We start from the raw sequence: 22,204 nt of genomic DNA, 5'->3' as shown, positions 1-22,204 counted from the left end.
CGGTTTCCCAATCTCGGTTTTGGTTTTTGCCCTAGCACTACACAGGTGATTCAAATAACTAACTCATCATCAAGCTTTGATGATTTGAATCAACTGAATCAGACTGAGTTTTGATGATTTGAATCAACTGAATCAGACTGAGTACTGGAAACCCTGCGCTAGACCTTATTCAAGGGTTTCCTCACGCGTGAAATTTGTGGAATTATAAAAAAACGTAATCAAGGTCAGAATACGCCGCAATTGTAGACTCACATTCATTTATTTGATCTCCACCTCGAAAGAATAGCGAGTGAATAGCATGCAATTCTCATGCTTTATTAAAGTTCAAGGTCAGAATACACAGAGGGAAAAGTGTGAAAAGTTTACACTCGCTTAATTCGGGTCTAGAATCGTCTCCCAAGTCTTTACACTGGATTTTAATAGTTTGTATACAGTTAAGTTTATGGCATCTGATTAAATTTGCATCGACTGGATGGATTTATTCAGTCATCCAGTATGAACTTGTACCGTTTATATTATGGGTCATTTAGTCTTTACAAACCCTGTATTATTTCCAGGCCTTAAAGCAGAAATCTTCAGATGCTACATCCTTTGTTGGACTTAATGATACATAACCATTGATTCTTGAAAAATATAAGCAGTGCTTATAACTGTCAAATCCCATCAGAATCCAAAATATAAGCTTGTTTTATTCCAATGTTTGTCAACAACATATTTGTAAACATATACTGTAAAGCCTCAAAACATGGTTAAAGCTATTTCATGTCGTGGATGGTCAGTCCTTGCATCCGTACTGTACCTCTGTCTATACATTTCTCCATCCCTCAGTTTTTTATCAAAACATTGGTGGGGATAACTTTTTCTTATTGTTTCAACTGTGGATTTCCCCTTTAAATATAGATTATATTCATCAACATTGGGTATATGTATGTTATGGGATGGGGTATTGTGCTTTGAGTCATTTCTATGACCAGGGCAAGTGTGATCAGTCCTCAGGCAAAAATGATATCCCCATTGCAGTATACAAAAGCAAGACCACAATCGTGCAGCTGATATCACAGCCAGTGTCTGTAGATACAGCATGTCCTCATCATGTCATATCTGATCACCACACCCTTAGGCCCCATTCACACTGCTCCTGGTAACAACATGGAAGTATTTTCATTGGTTCTAGCCGGCTTAATCTGGGGGCGTCGGCACAAGGAGTGAACTATTTGTATGGGCTCATTTGAATAGCTAGGATTACTCTGAGAACCTAAGTTGTTGTGGTCAGGTTTTTCAAACCTCCACTAACCCACATACAGTATACTCCCTATATATCCCTCTTGTATGGCTGTACTGTATTTTTGGTATATGACTATATGTTAGTGCCTTGGAATAGCATGAAAATAGTTTTGAGATAAACCATTTTTAGAAGTAGGTTTTGAGGTCTTGAGGCCACACTGCACATCACAAAAAACACATCACTACTAAGTCTTTAAATGAATACATAACTTTATTTAAATAAATGCTTTATCATAACAAAAAAGACAAAGGTTAAAAGAGTACATAAATTACATGTTGAATAAATATTACACAGTGATATTCACTTTAATAATTTGAGATTTTTTGTCTTTTTTGATATTTGTTTCATGAAGAGTTCCAAATGCTGACCATTTCTTGTAACAATCCTCCGGCACCAATGGGTCTTTTTTCACAAGCCAGTTAACACCACATGTTATTAAGTTAACCAATTGATTTTGTCTCGTTTCATCCATAAAAACGTTATGCATTCAGAAAAAAAAGCTGTAGTTACTATTGTAGTATGAACTGTATGAGTCTATAACCAGGTTGAAGACTAGGAATCTGAAGACACTTTAAAACTCAACCTCTCCAACACCTCAATCTAACGCCATACCACAAAGAAAATGTATTGAGAATTTGCACAATTCGCAGCTTGTTTGAATTGTGTCAATTTGTTGATTAGACCTCAAATTATTCAATGCCCTTATCCACATTTTCTTTGAACCAAGATAGCCTTGGCAAATCTTGATTTTGAAAATGCCCAGTTAGACTGCATCATTATGGATGGCCAAGTTCAATAGGCTTCTGATGGACTGCTCTTAAAATGGAAGGTGAACATTGAAGCTGGATAGGGAGTCAACATCTAAACATCAGTCGCTAGCTGCATTCCTGTTCCTCAGATTCCCAGGTCTCCTTGTGTCTGTTCCTAACTGTATCTACTGTCATGCGATTGGTGACCCCTCCGTGATGGGGTGGTGTGTGGCTAGGGCCCTGAACATGACCCCTGTCCATGGTGCTCTGTCTCTTGCTTTCGCTCTCTCACTCTGTCATTCTTTCTCTCTCACTCTCTGTGTGCTAGAGTCCATGAGAACAGTTAGATCAAAGCGGGACAGTTTTGTGGTTGCTAATGTATGGTACTGTGTGTTATGATCTCCTTTTCCTTATTGGACGTTGGTGATGGAGGTCCCAGGCATGGGCCACATAAGCCCCTGTCAACGATTACCCAGAAGGCCTTGCAGAGGCCTGATTCTGAATCACAGTAAATGTTTAGCTTGTTTGTTTTTATACACAAGCAACACTATTACAGGACATTGTCTGTCGGTATTAATATTGTAGTTGTTTTAACTTCTATACAGTAAGTGCAAGCTGCTTTCTTTCAAAGTGGACTGGGGTGGAGGTGGGGAAGGGTGCCAAGCTGCATTGGGTATAGGAGGACCTAGTGATTTGAGATTTGCCACAGGGGCTGTATAGTTCACCTCCATATAAGAAGGATGTGAAGGGTAGCAGGGTATAGTGACTTTTTCCCCACTAATTCTGTCTCATAGTAAATGAGGGTATAAAGCTATAGGCCTGAACGTATTGACCCCATTGTTAGTGTTACAGCATCTCGTTGCCATTATGAGCCATAAAAATCAAGAGTATCCTATCCATCACATCTGTATGTCCAAACGGATAATATTACGTAATGGTTGGTTCACAGACTCAACTGAGGCTGGAGTAAAAACTCTTTAATTTGTTGTCTGCTGATGGCCTTTCCCTCTGCCTCCCACTCCGTGGCTAGAGTAACTATGATCACTTACGCTGTGGAATAGGATCTGATGGCTAGTAATGCCTTGTACATCTCTTCTTTGACTACTGGGAGAGAGAAGCAGCAGCAGTTTGCTAGTGCTAACTCGGAATTGTAATATCACTTGGCTTATATTTTCTGGCAATCGAATACATTGGCAGTCAACTTTGAAAGCAATGTTCTAGCTTATCAGTGTGTTTGAAAATAAGAGACAGAAGGGGTATTCATTCTGGTCCGCCTTGCCCACAGAGAGGGATTAGCAACGGATTCATAATGTGACTGTGACACGATTACAAGGGCTATGTCACATCCTATAGAGTTACCCTTTGTCTGGACTACACCAAGAACAACTACTCTGGGGCCTCTCAGCATGTGCAGGGTCTCTGTAACTTAGACAGCTACCACGTTGCATTTGCATCACTATTCAAATGTGGATTTGCATGTAGGAAGGCACTGCGACTTGCACACAGACGGACATAAACTACTCTTTCAACTGACCCTGTAGGTAGTGTTCAACGATTGCCTCCCTTCAGCGGAAGGAAAACTGCTCACCATTTTCCGATGCAAGTAATGTTGTGTGGTGCTGAAAAACAAGTTGTCGAGAAAGAGGGAACAATTTTGGGGTGCGGCATGCAAGCAAAGAGGGAAGGATATAGATGGGGTATAGCTTTTTTTTTGACTGTCTCATATTCAAATAAGGATGATGTCATGGAACTATTCAAATTGTTTACAGGCTAAAATACACACGTCCTTTTCCAAGCACCAGTACATTGTAGTTGTTTGTTTAAAAAAAAAGAACATTCATTCATCTGTAGGTAAAAGTAATACACCAAGGTTACACCGTAGCATTGTTAGGGGACCACTTGGTTAAGGAACATGGCTCAAAAGTGGGCGGTTGTTACTTCACTGAAGGCAAAGAAAACAGCACAAACAAAACCATACAAGACTACACCCTCGAGCAACTGAGACACAAAGGGGAAACATCTAGCCTCACTGGTGAATGCAAGTCTCCAGCATGCTTTTTTCCCCTCGTTCTCCCAATTTTTGTCCAGACTTTAGCAATAAAATGCATTACTGCTGTTAGTTATTGGGGGGGACTGCATGATTGTTCAGCCACATTCAATATTCTTTAAGTCCAGGTAGTTGGGACCAATGGAGTCTTGCTGAGCACAGCTCTGATCAGATGAGAGAATGGGCACTTTGAGGCAGTATTCCCTTCACCAGTAGGGGCAGTGTTCTCCATTAAGTTCTGTGTTACCCTGCATGGCAGTGTCTGTTAACAATAGGCACAGTTGGCATATCAGGCTAGCTACAGAGTCAAAGAGTCACTTACATAGGTTCGTCTGTAATGAGCTGCTTATTATGTCAAACACTCTCCATTTTCCCAGATACATAGGTTTCATAGGCTAGTGGGAGAAATCCATCCTCAAGACTACTTCAAGCACCAGCAATAATGCTTGTTATGTTGTTGTTGTGACAAGACGAAAAGAGAAAGAAAAATGACATTCTTGTGTTAAAGGCTCACTCCCTCTCTCTCTCTCTCTCTCTCTCACACACACACACTCAAACACACATACATGCACGCCCACACAAACTTAGTGAAGTTACACATATCCAAGCAGGTTCCCCTATTCATAAGTGCTGTGACAGAACCAAATACCCAAATAGAGTCAACTGTCTCAGAAAGACCCTATCACATGCTTCTTTTTTCTTTTTTGGAAAGCAACCAAACAAAAAAACAAATACCTCTGCCAATAGAAGGTCCAGCTATCTCCTCTTGACACCTCAATAGCAATAGATGTGAAAGATCAAAACAGTCCCGTTTATAATCAGCATGCCTTATTTTCGTTTTTTCATCACTTTTATGTTAGCTTTACATGATACAAAGTTTGGTGCTTACACCCCAGCTTCTATAAAAATATATCAACACAAGTATATATTTTCATGAATCATTAGTGTGGTTCCCAGCTCTTAGTGGGGGAGGGGCCCGAGGGTCAAACAAGGGCTTAAAACCTCCTGGGTTCCGTCTACTAAGAGATGAGCACACAGTCACACAAAAAAAAGAGATTTCAGGTGTCCTTTTTTCAAGCCTGTCCTTTCGTTCATTTGATGTTTATATTTTTTTTTGTTTTGAAAATCTCAAAAAGTGACTGGAGGGCGGAGCAGACAGGCAGGAGGGAAAGGAGGAGGCAGGGCCCTGGGTCAGGTGATCGGGACGGGGTTGGAGCAGCCTATTCACTCGTTGTTGCTGCTGCTCTCTAGGTCCTTGCATTGGATGTCTCCCCCGCTGTAGTCTGTACCGGGCAGCTGCACACCGTACTTGTCCACGCACCAGCAGATGCCCCGCTTCCTGCCGCGAGAGGGTTTGCACTGTGGGAGCGATCAATGTGCAGCAACACAAGGGAGGGAAAGAGAGAATGAGCGAGAGATAGACATTGTAAGAACAAACATTATTTTGGAGCCAATGTGGATCTGAAGAGGCACATCAGTATACAACTGGTCTATGTTAAACCATGAATAAGCATGATGACGGAGGGATAGTTCTCACCTGTTTGCGTTTGAAGAAGCCCTTTCTGTCACAGTTGGGGAGGTACAAGGACAGGGCCATGACACGGGATGTGTCCTTCATTCCCTGGATGATCCCATCCAGCTTCCTCCTGCAAGGACCCTGTAGAGGAACAATACAACTAACATTAGTTCCCAGTGTTAGCGCCATGGGTGGAACAAATTCTTGCACAGTCAGTTCTCTCTCCTAGGACCAGAGTTGAAGATGCACACTAGCAAGCATCAGCATTAGCACAATATTAGCGTTAGACCCCATCTTTCCTACTCTCCACTCTTATACTTACAAACTCTGGCTCATGCTTGTCAATGGGGAGTGGGGAGTAGTCCATGGGCCCAATGGAGCGCAGTTTGGCCTGCGCGCGCTTGCGGTCCTTGTCCTTGCGCATGGCCTGGATCTTCTTGCTGTTGATGACGTCCTGCTTGGGGAGGAGCGGCACTTTAGCAGGGTGCAGTTGGTCCTCCATTATTTCGGTTGTCAGGGTGTCCTCGTGTTCCCGAGACTCATGATCTACACGTGGAAAAAATATTTGTATCAATGGGTGTGTCATTAACATGAACTAAAACAGTGCATACTTGTCACATTACCCCCACCTAAAAGCTTTTCCTGCACAAAGGAAGATATGTACTCCCAGATGCTTTTCCCAGAGTTTGTTCCCAGAAATGTTGATTTTGCATTGTTTACAAAGGAGGGGTCAGGATCAAGGATCAACAGCTGATGAACTACTGTACCTCCTCCACCACCTCACCCCTTCTCCACCAAACAAACAGCCATAATCAACTAATGGAGGTCAAAGGAAAGAAAGTAAACGTGTCTGAATGCTGACCAAAAATGACAAAAGCTTATCTCAGTCACTTCTGTATCATGCTGGCTACATTCTTGACCTTGTCTCTAAGACATCTCTACAACAAAGTGTGTGGCATTTTGGGCGAAACAATGGCTTATTTGGTTGATCATAAGCCATTTTGGCAATAAAATACTTCTCTGGCAATTCTTGCAGACTTTCACATCTCTCACAGATCAGATGTTGATGTCATGGTAACTGAGGATCCATGGCAACTGAAGCCTATGGCAGAGGTGGACACATCGTAGGCTGAATGTAAAGTATAACTTCATATTAAGAAACATAACATAATAATGTAAAATAGCCTGAAGCCAGGCAGACAGACCAGTGCTCTCCCCCAACCCTACCCCATCCCACTCCCCAGGGGGCACTACAGTCCTAGAGGTACATTTGAAGTTCCCACCAGGCTAGCGATTTGGGGTCCTGATCCCTTATCCCCTCTCCTCCAGTCCCTCCTCTGGGCTCAGCCCCCATAAGCCAAGAGCCCTAGCCTGCATGAGGCTCTCTGAGGCCAAAGAGATGAGTGCTCCTCTCCTGTCTTTGCTTAGTCTATCGTAGGCACACAAGGCACTGTTATGGGACTTTGCCAGGCCCCAACTGGTGGGCGGCCGCAGTGCCAGTAGATGACCGGGGATATATTTATCTAGCAAAGAAACCCACAGGTCATTGCAGCGGTGGCAATGAGGAGGGCTGGCCCAACCGGAGTAGTGGTTGAATGTGCATAGTATTGTTGGGGAGAGACAACCGCAATATATCGACAGACAGCTGAAGAGTGGGACCATAAAAAAAGAATTGAAACATAACCACGTTTTAATGTTATCTTAATTAAGTATAGGCTAGTGGTCTGGACTTTGTACATGGCCACCTTGGGGAAAAAAAATAGAGGTGTGTGACCACTGAGCGGTATATTCCAGAGAATTGATGTCTGAAGAGTCGGGACACAGCAGGGGTGTCTGGGAGGAGGTGAGTTGGGGGATGAAGGGAGGAGGGTGATTACCGGAATTGGGACCCTGGCTTCTGAACTGCCGTCCTCGCTTTGAAAGTAATCTCACAACTCATGACTTGGCAGGCGTCTCTGTGTTTGGATACGTCCTCGACTCTCCCTGCTCAGACCGCCAGGGCTATAAAACGCTATAAATAAGTATGTCAAATGAGCTTTCCTACGTGCTCGATGCCTGGATGCTGGGGGAAGAATCCTTAATTTGATCACTATTCAAAGTACCACTGATGACACTGCTGCATGTGTGTTTCAAGCCTTCATGAATGATTCTGTGATTTTGCAAGCCATTTTCAGGGTTACAACAAACCGGAGATTGTAATCCCCCTTCCATTTTACAAATGCAACACACACTACATCAATGACCTACTTTACATGTGAGATCCAAAACATTTGAGTATCTTCCAGAAAGACTGCTATGTCTCATGATCCATGACATGTATTCACATTCAGCCTAATATGATTTGGGTGGAGAAATATTAGATTGAGAAATGTCAGCACACTGACATCAATGCACTCCAATTACATTAGCAGTAGGATTTGTGAACAGGCTCATTAGCTCAAGTGAGGGATGAGAGTTTGGTGTTACTTGTGTGTAATAAGCTTGTGATGAAATATTGGACGTTACATTGGATGTTCTATTGAAATAATGGGATGGCAGAAGTTTGCTTAATATTTGATGGCGAAAATGAACATCCATCAACCGTTTAAATGTATATTATTATTATAACAAAATGTAGTGTTTATTTTAGTACATCATGCTCCTTTCCCAGAGTAAATGAAGTGCTGTTGTGCTTCCAATTCACAAGCTGTCCCTGCAATTCAAAGACATGGAGACAGAATGTACCCATCTTTAGCCAACAATACCCAGAGTGTAGCCTGTTTGCAGACAATGGAGTCTCTCTCTCTCCGGCTCTCTTTTTCTCTCTCGCCCTCTCTGTTTCTAAACCACCAAATTTGTACTTTCTGAAGTGGGCTCTTCACTGCAGCGGCAAAAACTCAGTTTTTCCATGCTTAGGGTCCCCAGCTTGTAAAGGAGGCTTAGTAGGCCTGTGTTTAAGTACTGAAACACTGCCAGGATGCTGGCCTCCAGCCAAGACAGCACGGTCACATGCAGCCCCCTCCATTAAGCCCAGGCTGACAAGGTATTGGTATCTCTCCCCTTGTTCTCACTAAAGTTTTCATTAAGACAAGAGGAACGGAACAGGCAAAGGAGGTGCAACCGATACACCTCTGTTTAAAAATGCACATGTGTGCGGGGCAATTATGCTTCATGGATATCCCAACCCACTGGGCACACGCGGGTTGAATCAACATTGTTTCCACATCATTTCAATGAAATTACATTGAAACAACGTGGAATAGATGTTGAATTAACATTGATATGACGTCTGTGCCAAGGGGGAAGTTTCTTTCAGCCAGGAAGCCTAAGCGTGAACGATAAGCCACTCGTTCTTTTTCTCTCTCTCGGCTGGTCTTTTTGAGTTTACAGTCATGCAACTTGGGGTGGAAAATGCACCAGAACAATGAGCTGCTCAAATTCTCATTGGCTCACAGTCCATGAACTAGCACAGAACACCCTCTGAAATTACACCTTTACAAGATCCTAGGTGTTGAGTAAAGGTGCTGCTAATCCGGGGGTCAGGGGGTATGCGATAGCATAGTGATAACGGAGCAGGAAGTCCTCTGTCATCTTTTAGCCATAATACTGGCCAACCATGGGTCTGATGCTGGTAAAATAAAGGGTAAATAAAATACAAATAAAATAAATGTAACATTGCACTTGAGTAATTATATTACAGGTAGGAATACATGATCCAGACCAAGAGCCTTTAGAGATCTAAACAAAATGTACAGTCATTGGAGCACATTGAATTCCACATCGACTGGCCTTACAAAATGCTTGCTCATTGGGGCACAACACAGCTGGAGGGCAATGCAGTGTAAGAAGAACATGTTGATTTGTTATCAGTAGTCCTGTAACAACCTCAACTAAAATGTATGTGGAGATAGTGCTACTATACAGTGCATTCAGAAAGTATTCAGACTCCTCCCCATTTTCCACATTTTGTTACGTTACAGCCTTATCCTAAAATTGATCAAATAAATGTTCATCCTCATCAATCTACACACAATACCCCATAATGACAATGCGAAAACAGGTTTTTAGACGCTTTGCTGTGAGACTTGATATTGAGATCAGGTGCATCCTGTTTCCATTGATCATCCTTGAGATGTTTCTACAACTCAACTGGAGTCCACCTGTGATAAATTCAATTGATTGGACATGATTTGGAAAGGCACACACCTGTCTATATAAGGTCCCACAGTTGACAGTGCATGTCAGAGTAAAAACCAAGTCATGAGGTCGAAGGAATTGTCCGTAGAGCTCCGAGACAGGACTGAGCTATCGGGGGAGAAAAGCCTTGATCAGGGAGGTGACCAAGAACCCAAAGGTCACTCTGACAGAGCTCCAGAGTTCCTCTGTGGAGATGTGAGAACCTTCCAGAAGGACAACCATCTCTGCAGCACTCCACCAAGCCTCTTCTCAGTAAAAGGCACACGACAGCCCGCTTGGAGTTTACCAAAAGGCACCTAAAGGACTTTTAGACCATGAGAGACTAGATTCTCTGGTCTGATGAAACCAAGATAGAACTCTTTGGCCTGAATGCCAAGCATCACGTCTGGAGGAATCCTGGCACCATCCCTACAGTGAAGCATGGTGGAGGCAGCATCATGCTGTGGGTATGTTTTTCAGCAGCTGGGACTGGAAGACTATTCAGGATCGAGGAAAACGGAGCAAAGTACAGAGAGATCCTTGATGAAAACCTGCCCCAGAGCACTCAGACTGGGGTGAAAGTTACCTTCCAACAGGCCAAAGACCCTAAGCACACAGTCAAGACAACACAGGAGTGGCTTCGGGACAAGTCTCTGAAAGTCCTGGAATGGCCCAGCCAGAGCCCGGACTTGACCCCGATCGAACATCTCTGGAGAGGCCTGAAAATAGCTGTGCAGTGACGCTCCCCATCCAACATGACAGAGCTTGAGAGGATCTGCAGAGAAGAATGGGAGAAACTCCCCAAATACAGGTGTGCCGAACTTGTAGCATCATATCCAAGAAGACTTGATGCAGTAATCGCTGCCAATGCTGCTTCAACCAAGTACTGAGTAAAGGGTCTGAATACTTATTTTATATATATATTTTTTTAAATTTGCAAACATTTCTAAAAACCTGTTTTTGCTTTGTCATTATCGGGTATTGTGTGAAGATGTTTTAATAAGGCTGTAACGTAACAAAATGCGGAAAGAATCAAGGGGTCTGAATACTTTCCGAATGCACTGTGAGTGCTGGTGGATAGTCAAATCATAGTAATGTACATCGTATCTAGAATTACATTATTTCCATACACTTTATTGACACTTTTAGATGGCTACTACCAGTCAAAGCAGATTATGATTCCACCATTAATAGGAGATGTCTTCATTACATCTTCAAAACAAAGGATTCAGAGGGGAAATTTAGCAGGGTGCTTTTCTTTCTGCTTTTAAATAAAAATGCTGGACCTCATTATAAAAAGTGTAATCATATTCAGGTGGTATCATTATTAACACACCCTTTTGTACTGCTAAACGACAGCTTTGGTTGGACAAGGAGACCATGCTACTGCTTTGTTCAGTATGTTTGTTGTGCAGTATGTATTGTTGGTTCCTGTTTTGAACCTTGTATCTGGGCCGTACAATTGCAGTCTCCTCTGGCACTGAATTCAAACTCAATCAGCAACTTACAGGAAATAACTTTTTCTAAGGTACAATGTGCAACAAATATGTATAGTGCAAAAAAAAAAAAGAGTTTAAAATAGCAGCAAATAGCAGCAGCAAATAGCCGCAGGAACAATTCAGGGATTGAAAATGAAAGGAACACTTGTTCAGTAGGGATGAGAGTCCCTTCCAAGTAGGGCATAGGTATACTGACCCCACTCCCCCTCTCTCGCAACTGCTGCACCAAAGACATTTCTCCTTTGAGGTAAAATAAATGTTCGACAGCAGTTGAAAGCAAACTATCGCCATGCTACATGCAGCTGCTCTCCTGTGCAAGCCTAATTTTGGTCTGAGGTCTCATTACACATCTGAGTTTTGTTTTTTTGACAAGCCACATGGACAGACGCTGCCTTTTTCTGGGTCAACCTTCACCACCACACAATTGCTGGGTGTGACATAATCCCTGGGGGCAGAGGCCACTATTTTGGCTCGCCATGAACGTTCTCTGTCCACTGTCCAAAGCTCAACTTCAGACACCGAGGCCAGAGACGAAGATGAAAATGACAAGATACACATTTTGGAGCTGAAACTGGCACCAAAGTTGCAGACAAAAGATAAGGACCTCCATTGTTCCCGTTCTGCAAAGAAACTTGAGGCAGGCTTCTTTGTTGAGCTCATTACAGTGACTTTCAACAAGTTAGGTTCTTCTGTGGGAAGTGATTAGTTGATTTTGAGCCCAATAACATCCTTATGCTGTCCTGGGTCGTGTCCAGTAGGGAGAAAATGTATTGAAACAGAGTGAAAAGAAAAGTCCGAAACACAAATTTTCGTTGTTTGTTGCAAATCTTTTGGTGTTCTCTACTGAGCACAACCCTGGAGTTGAAGCGGGAAATGGTGGCAGCGTTGGTGCCTACGCAGTTTAGGTCAGATCACGCAGGTTTTAAAGCCAGCATGTGGATGTCACTACCTTTGGAGTCACATGTTTCTGATAGAGGAGACTACTGCGTGAGCTGATTCTCTCCACAGCTGTTACCCACTAGCCTTCCAGGTGTAAGTGACAAATGCTAGACTGATTGCTATAAAACTTTATTGGAAGAACTCATTCAAGCATGCCAAATCCAAAAGCAGGTTCTCTAGCTTCAATACTGTGCATGGGAACAATGCCATAGCTTGACCGTAGAGCATGTTTGCAGTGTTCTTTTGGAGACCTTACATTAGCAATTGGTTTCCCATGATTAACACTTGCGATGGCACAGCATTCTAGAAAACCAGAACCTACACCAAAGAAGACTACATATTGTACGCCGAGGGCGGCATGTCATTGATAAACTGTTTCACATCTGATGAGGTTGGTTATATTTAGCATTCCACAACATCCAGTTCTGTGAGGAGGGGGTTCATGGTGAGTGAGTTGTAAAATCCCTGTCAGCAATGGTCTTCTCCCTATGACCTTAGCAATGTAACAATGAAACAGTCGGGGCCATCTCTGAGTCAACTGAACTGTCCACAACGGATAGAGCCATTTGTGTGCAATGTCCACACTACAGTAAGTGTTCAAGTAGACCATTTATAGTAGATAGGCCAACCAAGATGCCTAACACAAATGTGTATTGTCAGTGGACTCTATTGAAGGAGACTGGCTTGTCTGATGTAAAATACAAAATGAAAGGATGTTTTCTCGATTAGGGAATATAACAAGGCAGTAGGGATGTGCAACGTCAACTAGCCCACACTGGCATTCTGCTGGTCTGTCTGATCAGTTCAGACGAGGAGAATTGGTGTGGAAATACATGAAGTTGACCCTGCTACCGTGAAATATTTTCTTTACATGGCTGGGGCTGTATTTCATCTGTAAAAGACCAGGGATAAAGAAAATTGAATCGTCCCCCTAGTTCTAGCCTTTAAACAACAGAGCCACAAATCACTTGACACATGGATTAAGTTGTCAAGCTAAGGGAGTACATTTTATTTATAATAAAGTTTACATGGAGAAAATGGGACTTCTCTGAAATGAAAATGGATTACCCTCCCTTGAGCAAAATATATTTGACCTAAACCCTCCCTTAATGTTTGAACAAAAAAATCAGGTAACCCTCCCCTATACCCAAAATAATAATTAAAATAGCAGAGAACATGTCTACCGTTTACCCTGGACAAGAGTAGGGGTGGAAAAATCTCCTTTATAACAAAGCAATGCATGAATCTATGATCTTATTTGCAGGTCTGAGAAAAAATAGCATTTTATCAAAATCTCATGCAATTCTACATAATTTTACATATTAGCAGAATACCACACAAATTACAGAAACGACAGGCTAAGAAAATACAGAGAGCTAGGCCCATCTAATCATATTACTCCAATCCCATCAGTGTGTCTTGTTTGCAACGAAACTGTCCCTGTTTGCAAATAAATACATCTTAGAATCTGAGCAAGGAATCTGAGCATGGTACTTTCAAAAGTTAGGCCTACCATTACAACCCAGACAAGAGTAGACCTAGCTTTACACCCCAGACAGAGTAGGCCTAGCGTTACACCCCAGACAGAGTAGGCCTAGCTTTACACCCCAGACAGAGTAGGCCTACCAAATGCTGGCTACTCTTCTTCCCGGGGCTTAACCCAACGAGATAACAAGTGTTTCCTTAAAAGCTGTCTGGGTTTAAACATCTTCTATTATACAGAAAGTGAATAGCTTAATCAATTGATAGTGACAGAATTAGATTACTTCCCAAGCAAACTATATTTATTGTCTCCTCAGCCATAAAAGGTTGTAGCTCAGCCTCTGAATGTCAAAGCAACAAAACAATGAGAGTCACCTCTTTCCCACAGATATTACAGCTTGTTTCTAGCATAAAGGATCACGGACCAAAGCGCTGTTATAGATCACGTTATATAATTGAATCTTCTTTATTTTCTTCAGAATCTTAAGGTAACAAGGGGTATGCCTTTGCTTTTTGCCATTTTCTTTAATTAAAGGTGGAACTATGGCATACACTCTCATACCCCCTTAATTCAATTTTTGGTTTTAACTTGACAGTCCTTCACTGACACGGACGTAGGCTATTTAAAGAGTGCATGGTGGTCAGAGGAATTGACCAACAAATCTATGGATATAGCAGCCTATAGCAACATTTTCTAAAATAGGAAGAAATAGGCTCCAACACAAAGCCCTCTTGTTGTTAGTAGTCTAATTAAAATGAAGACCGTTTAACTGAATTATGCCTACTTTCAGTACCATGAGCTGTCCATTTCCGATTGATTGTGTCACAGCTGATGTTTTGAGTTTCAGCACCACAATATGTATTTTCTAGAATCTGGCTTATTGTGAGGTCAATAACTCTGATAAATACATCATGGCAACAAACATGTTGTTGTTAATAAAATCTATTATAGTAGTAGCAAGCTATCAAAGTTGCACTCCGGTCCTCCTCACCTTCGTGCTCTCCTTCTCAAACTGAACCGAACATAGTCTATAGGCTAGTCTGTGTACAAGATAGTGCATTTTTTAGAGTAGGCCTAATAAATAAAAAAAGTATAATCTGAGGAAGCTTTTGACTCTCCTCCTGAACTGCCAAATAGGCCTACACAGCACAGCCATTGGTTAGGTAGCACACAAAAATGTATTTGATCAGCCAGAGCAGAGCAGGCTGGGGCTCAGGGTTGGACTATCCAATTCAGTGTGTCACGCACCCTAGTTTAATTTACACCGTCCCGCTATCTTCGACATATAACTTTGCTATGTGCTTCTCCAAGCATGCACTTCGTAGCTTACAGCCTATAGGCTATGGATCATTTGATTGAGACTACACTAAATATCCTATAGGCACACTTGATATTGCGCGCCCAGCGGAGAATCAGAAATGAGGTCTGGAATTCGGACACACAACGATATATAGCCTAATAAACGACTACTTCTAAAACACTGAGAAATATTTACATTTCATCCATTACATTTCATCCATGACCCTCCCTTGGAGTAGATTGAAAAAAAGCTAAAACCTCCCATTGACAGAAATGTTAAAACCATGACCCTCCCCCATTTTCCTCCAGGTAACCGTTGTGTGAATTTCAATCCAACCCTAACACCACAGTTGGGGTACGAGCATTTGTTTTGTGCCATAGTCATTGTAAATTGTCTTAACAAGGACAGGTGACCAACAACTGGCTTCTTCGCGTTGGCTTGTGATTGCACTAAAACGTGTAAATGTACCACCAAGCCAACAAAAAAATCTTGGAGCACAAACACAAACCCCAAACTCAACATTTTCTGTTCTTTTGGGCTTTGGCAGAAGCTGCATTTGTGTTGATGCTGTGCTTATAAAGCACAACGTGCTTGTTCATGTGCAAGTCAAGCTTTCTAGATTTGTACGCTCTCTTTAATCATCTTCTTGTTTCTTGGCAAAGAGCAATCTGTTCAAACATAAGGCTCTTTCACAAGCTCAGAGAGCAAGGGGCCTTCTGCCATGGAGTCATATCTGTTGGCAGGCGTTCCAGGATCCTATTCTTCTGGGCTAGCACAGTGCACTGAGAGGCCAGCAACACAAACCAGCCTCCTATGCCCAGCCATCAGAGCTAAGCACCATTTCCTTGGAACACAACTCAACAGTCAACAAAAGAGGGTGACACCAGACTTATGCAGAGATGAGAAAGAGACAACAGAGTCGTGTGTAGTTTGGCAACATTCTATTACAATGTTATACCCATATCATGTCAATACATTTGTTAGAGAGAAATACATAGATGATTCAATGTCATTCTCTCTCTTCAAGAAACATATCCTGATCTGGTAGTCCCACTTTAAACAAACTACAACGTATGAAGACCTTACATGTGCTATATATAGCCTTTGTAATATGTGGATTGTGTAAAGTGGGTCCACTTTTCTTGCTTAGGATGCTGTAGAATTGCATGAATGCAGCCGAGAGATAGAAGCTATTGGGTCCCCTGAGGATCTGTCTTTGGACACTTGACCTGCCCTCTTTCTGTCTGCCTTGCTCAGCTGGTCAGAGCAGGTTGAAACCCTACCCAGCAGGAAACCAAAGGCTTGTGTCTAATTCCAATCGTAGCCCTTGACAGACAGCCCTTCAGAGAAGAGCAGCCGGAGGCATTCTGCTGAATCACTGTGCTGTGCTTGAGCACCCACACTGCCTAACCAGGGGCAGGAAAACGGACGCACTCCGGTTACCACCCAGTGCCAAAGGAGAAGTCAGTGTTCACACACACACACACACACACACACACACACACACACACACACACACACACACACACACACACACACACACACACACACACACACACACACACACACACACACACACACACACACACACACACACACACGCACACACCCACAGGCTTGACACAGAGTGCATGTTGGAATTCAATCTCCTAGATCAGAGTGACACTTATAGCTATACAAAAGTACTAGGGTTTATTTCAGTTAGAGCTGCAAGTATTCGTTGGATGTTATGTATAGCCTTGCTGCCATTACTACAGACAATGGTGACCTCTTGAATGGGCTGAATTCCATTCTAATGTTGTTTGATGTATGTCCTCCGAGGGAGTTACATGCAGGGTGTATCCAAAGCCCAAATAGCCTGAGTCTTTCCACCTGGCCAACCGAAGAATAAACCAATAGCATTCATCAAATTTAGCATGTCACCAAAACTTGTATGTAGCCTAAATCTTGAATCATCTCATAACATGTGCCTATCTCTGACCTCTAAATGTTGACATTTGGTTCATTTATACCTAACTTCTCTTGCCCGTGTGCACACACACATTTAAGAATTAGAAGTGCGCGCAGACTACGCACACACACACACAGGCCCGCACAAAAAATACACACACACACATCATCAGATGTAATATTTGAGCAGTAATCCGACTCCCAACACCGCCCACAGGGACTAAACCTAAATTCAGCTTTCAAAAGATCTGTAGCCTCAAGAGCAAAGCCCTCTTCAGTCAATTAGGCTACAATAAGAAGAACCGGATATTATATGTTGGAAAATATATATTTTCTTCATGGGTGGCAATTGTGTTTGTGAGAAATGCAAGTTTCTGACACAGTGAAAAGGGATATAACTCATTTCCAGAGGAAAAAAAGAACAGCAGAAATTAGTATTACCACATACAATATGTTCTCACGTGAGAAAGAGAGCACAAGAATGGATGTCCAGGCAGGCATTGCGACAAGGGAGGGACACAGCCTTGTAGATAAGCATGCAGAGGAATGCTTTAAGTCAGTCTACCATATTGTATTCATAACAAACTCCATACAGCGACTGCAAATTAGAGCAGGGATTCCCAAACTCTGTCAAGGCTGTGCTGCTCTCTAACTCAGGGTTTCCCAAAGTAAATAATCCTGCAGCAACAGGACATGTGAATTATTATGTGGATTCAAATGAATGGACATTTTTGTAGGGGTTGATACATTTTTCGTAAGGGAAAATCAATTCTGAAATTTCAAAGACGAAATTACAAACTTCAGAAGCCGTTTTAAACCTCAAAAACACTACAAGCTTTACATTTCCTGCAATGCAGGACAGTTCTCCTGCAACAGGGTGATCAAAGTAAGATCCTACATCTGTATGCTATAGCACATGTATTATTTGCATGTGCTGTTATTGTGGCATGTGATGAATCCGACTTGTGTGCAATTTAATAACGACCCAGATTCACAATTAAGCCTGCCGCAATCTCTGACAAATCGGACCGTTTGCTCATAGGAGCTACTCATGCATGCTATGCAGTTATTTCAAATTTGGATTCCAAAACGTCAGTGTGCTAATGGAATTGCTTACAATAGCATTACTTTACAAAACTGAAACATCATGCAAGCTCGTTTGCGAGGTTTTTAGCGCGGGGTCATGGAAGCACCAAATGAAAAGTGCTGCTAAAAACGAACCAAAACGTCTATGATGCAGTTTACTGGGGCCGGTATAGCTGGAACTGAATTTAAACTCTGCGACAATAATCATGATGTTGTATTTTACACAGCTCCCTTGGATCCCCTAAGCACACGCATTAATTGCGCCGTCTTACCTATGGGTGGATGGAGGGGTTTGTATCCTTTCTCGTTTGTGCACACTCCCCTGCCATGGAGAAGCGCGTGAAGTGGCTTCTCTTCTCCATTTCGCGGCAAGCAGCGCAAGCCATGGGTGCATGTTCCGGTGTAAACGCCACACGCCTGACCTTCCGATAAGGCGCAGGTTAGGCAGCAACCGCAGCCCGGCTCCTTCACGAGTTGACAACCGACGGGGACTGGGGGGCACATAGAGAGTGCCTTCTGGTCGCACGGCTCGCAGGGCACATATGAACCCAAGCACCCAGATAGCCCCAGGACAAATGTCACCAGTAGACAAAAACTGAGAAACATATTCGTCTCGCGATTGTTAAACCTCAAATGTGGAACGAATTGACCGACAATGCCCGTGGGTTAAATGATCCGATTTATAAAGCAAAAAAATTGTCCGCATCCAAATGTATAGTGTTTTCAGCACTCCAGTTTAAATAAACTGAAAAAAAGACTGTTTGAATTTACAAATAAAAAGTATTCACAGAACAAGTCAAATATCATGAAAAGACTACACTTCGGGATGCAATGTTTATCTTAATTGACAGAACTGATGTCCTCTCTCGGTGCAATGCAATTCTTTGTACAAAACCTGGACCTTTCCCCCTTTGAAACCGATTCCAATACTTTCCCCTCCAGAGAAGTTTCTTGAGCAGACTGATCAACTTCAGGCCAGGCTTGCCTTTTTAAAATCAGCCAAACCCCTAACTATGAATACGCCTAACAGCAGGGAAGGGAGGCGCACTTGTTCCAGGTCTTGGCAAGTGGCCAACCTTTTTTTACAGCAATAGGATCAGTCTTTCACGCTGAAGGCTGAAGTGATGCCAAGTGCGAAGAGCAACACAAGAAACAAATGCAACCTTAATCAAAACATATATATTTTTAAACACTTCATCTGGAAGCATAATTAGAATCCACGGTTACTGAATACGTGCTTTTGCTAATCGAGCACACACTTCTTTCTTACCCCTCAATGTTTTCCACCCAGTCTCAAGCGGTGCACATCGATTGACTTAAAGAAAAGAAGCTTACGCACGAAGCTACGAGCAAAACGAAAGGAAAACCAGTTCTCTTAAATCATAGTTGCATTACAGACGGAATGAGTCAAATGCATGATCATGACAGAATAGCACACTGTGCTGCATCAACTACAGTACTTTGGCTACAATCTGTCTGGGGGTGAGAACCAGTATGAGCTGACACATACCCATCAATGTCAGTCTGGCTCCAAACTCTGCTCGGTGGTTGATGCTTATAGGCCGGATCACCTCTTGGTGACATGTTGTGCTGTTTGTATTGTATGTTTTACATTTTGTAATGGTGTATTGACCGCAGCTTCTTTCTTGGCCAGGTATCCCTTGCAAAAGAGATGTGTCACAATGGGTCATTTTCCGGGTTAAATAAGGGTTAAATATAACATACATTAAAAAAAGGATGCTACATTCTGCATAAACGAAGCATGTGAATAGGCCTATAATGAAAATACATGCACTGTATTTTTTTGTAGGCTACTGTAAGCATTATCAGGCACAATATCGAACTTGGTATAGAGAGTGGAGGGGTAGTAGATCTTGACGAATATATGGCAACAATCAGGCAATGCTTGAAGACTCTGTCTAAGATGATCTCTGTTTTGTATTTAGATAACGCTGGCTGTGGATGCCTATTTCACTCTAAAAATAGGCATGCTTTAAAGCCTGCACCTGTTCTCTCCATTGGACACCATTTCTGATACAAAGGTAGCCAACTGACTGATTTAAATACATGCATGCCTCTCAGAGTGTGTGTGTGTGTGTGTGTGTGGGTGTGTGTGTGTGGGCGTGCGCGCGGTTTTTCTGCGTGTTACTCTCTCAGAGGGAGTAGAATATAGTGGCTCAGACCCTGATGCGTAATAGCCTGACATCTTCAATTCAACATGAGACCATCATTTGTTTGTTCTCCTTTCACGCAGTCTGGCTAAGTGAAGACTGCTATATTTTTTCTGAATTTGAAAACATTCTATCTCATTCAGTTGTTCATCTCGTTAGTGGGAGATTCTTGCTGCAGCCCTGATTTAGCTCTGACAGTTTGACAGTTGACCACTAGAAGGAGCTGTTACCAATGACAAGAGCTCACTATGGGAGTTCCCACAAATAATCAACCATCAACTTTATCGTTGAAGGTTCACGACCACTGTGTGCAAGGCTGACAATAAAATGGCTTGCTAGGGAATATGAAGGTAGCCACAGGCTGTTTCTTGAATGTTGGCTTCTGTATGCGGTGTATACTTTAATGTAACTCAATCTGAAAAAGGGGGAGACAGATATACATAAATGTTATGTTCCATACCTTAGCTCTAATATGACCTATTGAACTACATAGTTTAGTGTGATACATTAATATGAACTAAACATTAGAAAAAAGGAACAGACATATTGTCACGTACACCGGATAGGTGCAGTGAAGTATGTTGTTTTACAGGGTCAGCCATAGTAGTATGGCACCCCTGGTCAAATTAGGGTTAAGTGCCTTGCTCAAGGGGAAAAAAATGACAGATTTTTCACCTTGTTGGCTCAGGTATTTGAACCAGGAACCTTTCAGTTACTGGCCCAACACTCTAACCACTAGGCTACCTACAGTACAATGACCATGCAGAACTACTAATATAATTTTTCTTGATTATTTTGAACATTCTGTACAAGCACCACACACATGCTTTACTATTCATCGTTATACTATTGTCATTTTGTCCGTGTATCTTTAGTGCAGAGATGTGTCAAAACCACCTGAGAACATGTCTGCCATGTCATTTTATCAAACTGATTACAACACATTTCGCATAATATAGTGTCTATTCCTTTGAAGCATTCGTGAATGTTCTGATCCATTCATTAAAGGATCTTGAACATAGTGGTGTGCCCACTGGCACTGCCCAGTCTGCTTCTGTATCTGGGCACAGGTTTCCCATGCATGGCTCTTGCATCCTTTCCTTCCCATTTCTCCTTTTTTTCCCCCACGTCTTCCTCCTCTGCGTTAACCAGAAACCACAGTTACTGCTGTCTGAACTTGGCTTCCATTCCCATCGTATAAGGTGTCGAATTGCTCCTGGTCTGCCTTGCTTGATTTTTTTAACACTGGAAAGAAACTGAAACCTGCCAGAAATTTCCCCCTAGTACAGAAGTCGTTGAAAAGACGCTGGAAATGTCATCCAGTTACTAATGAGGAGATAAACTGTCACAAATGACTTGAGGCCGGCTCTGTGGTGTGCAGTGCTGCTGCCATGGTCATTTCCCCCCCTCCCGGGAGTGGTGTCTACTCACCGCAACATGCAAGTCTGATATGGCATCAAACTGCCCCTTACGTCATGGGGGAAGAGTAGTGGTCTGAGAACAAGGAGTTGAGGAACACTGACACATTCCGTTGATTTCTAATATTAAGCCATTTCCACCTAAAGAAATGACTTGATACCTATTGAGCAGATTTAAACCTGGCAAGAGCCTGTCGACGTAGATTGTTGAAACCACTGTTTAATGAAGTACAGGATAGAGAAAATGCCTTAGGACTGAATGCTCTTTGGAGCAGACTTTTTAACCTTTCAAGATTTAACATTTGATCCCCATTTTTATGACCCTTTAATGGTGCTCCTTCAGCACCTGGGTCAATGTGAATTACTTTCATAAACCACATGTCTTTCACCTTTGTTGAGACAAAGTCCTGAACATACAGTAATATATGGACAACCTCAGTACCAAAACTGATCTTACCATATTTAGGTGTGAAACATTGCAACTGGGTCCACATTTGAATCGTTCTAGTGTAGTGCTGCACGGGGGTGGTGTTTTGTCAGTTAGAAAATATTTACTTTTCTTTCATTTCTCTGTGTATACAGTCACCCACATACTAAATAGATGAC

At 42.4% G+C, this 22,204-nt stretch overlaps 1 protein-coding gene across 1 annotated transcript; it reads right to left on the bottom strand.

The window, feature by feature from the left end:
• Positions 1–1,476: 1,476 nt before the first annotated feature.
• LOC112225301 (insulin-like growth factor-binding protein 5) lies at positions 1,477–18,982 on the bottom strand. The gene is made up of 4 exons (XM_024389116.2): positions 18,282–18,982; positions 5,920–6,143; positions 5,619–5,738; positions 1,477–5,440 (listed from the first exon to the last, which is right to left on the bottom strand). The coding sequence occupies exons 1-4, from the start codon at positions 18,613–18,615 to the stop codon at positions 5,306–5,308; spliced, it is 813 nt and encodes a 270-aa protein (XP_024244884.1). The 5' UTR covers positions 18,616–18,982; the 3' UTR covers positions 1,477–5,305.
• Between the last annotated feature and the right edge of the window lie 3,222 nt (positions 18,983–22,204).

This window comes from Oncorhynchus tshawytscha, linkage group LG26, assembly GCF_018296145.1.
Source record: "Oncorhynchus tshawytscha isolate Ot180627B linkage group LG26, Otsh_v2.0, whole genome shotgun sequence".
In the NCBI taxonomy this organism is placed as follows: Eukaryota; Metazoa; Chordata; class Actinopteri; order Salmoniformes; family Salmonidae; genus Oncorhynchus; species Oncorhynchus tshawytscha.
This window is presented reverse-complemented; position numbering and strand designations above follow the sequence as displayed.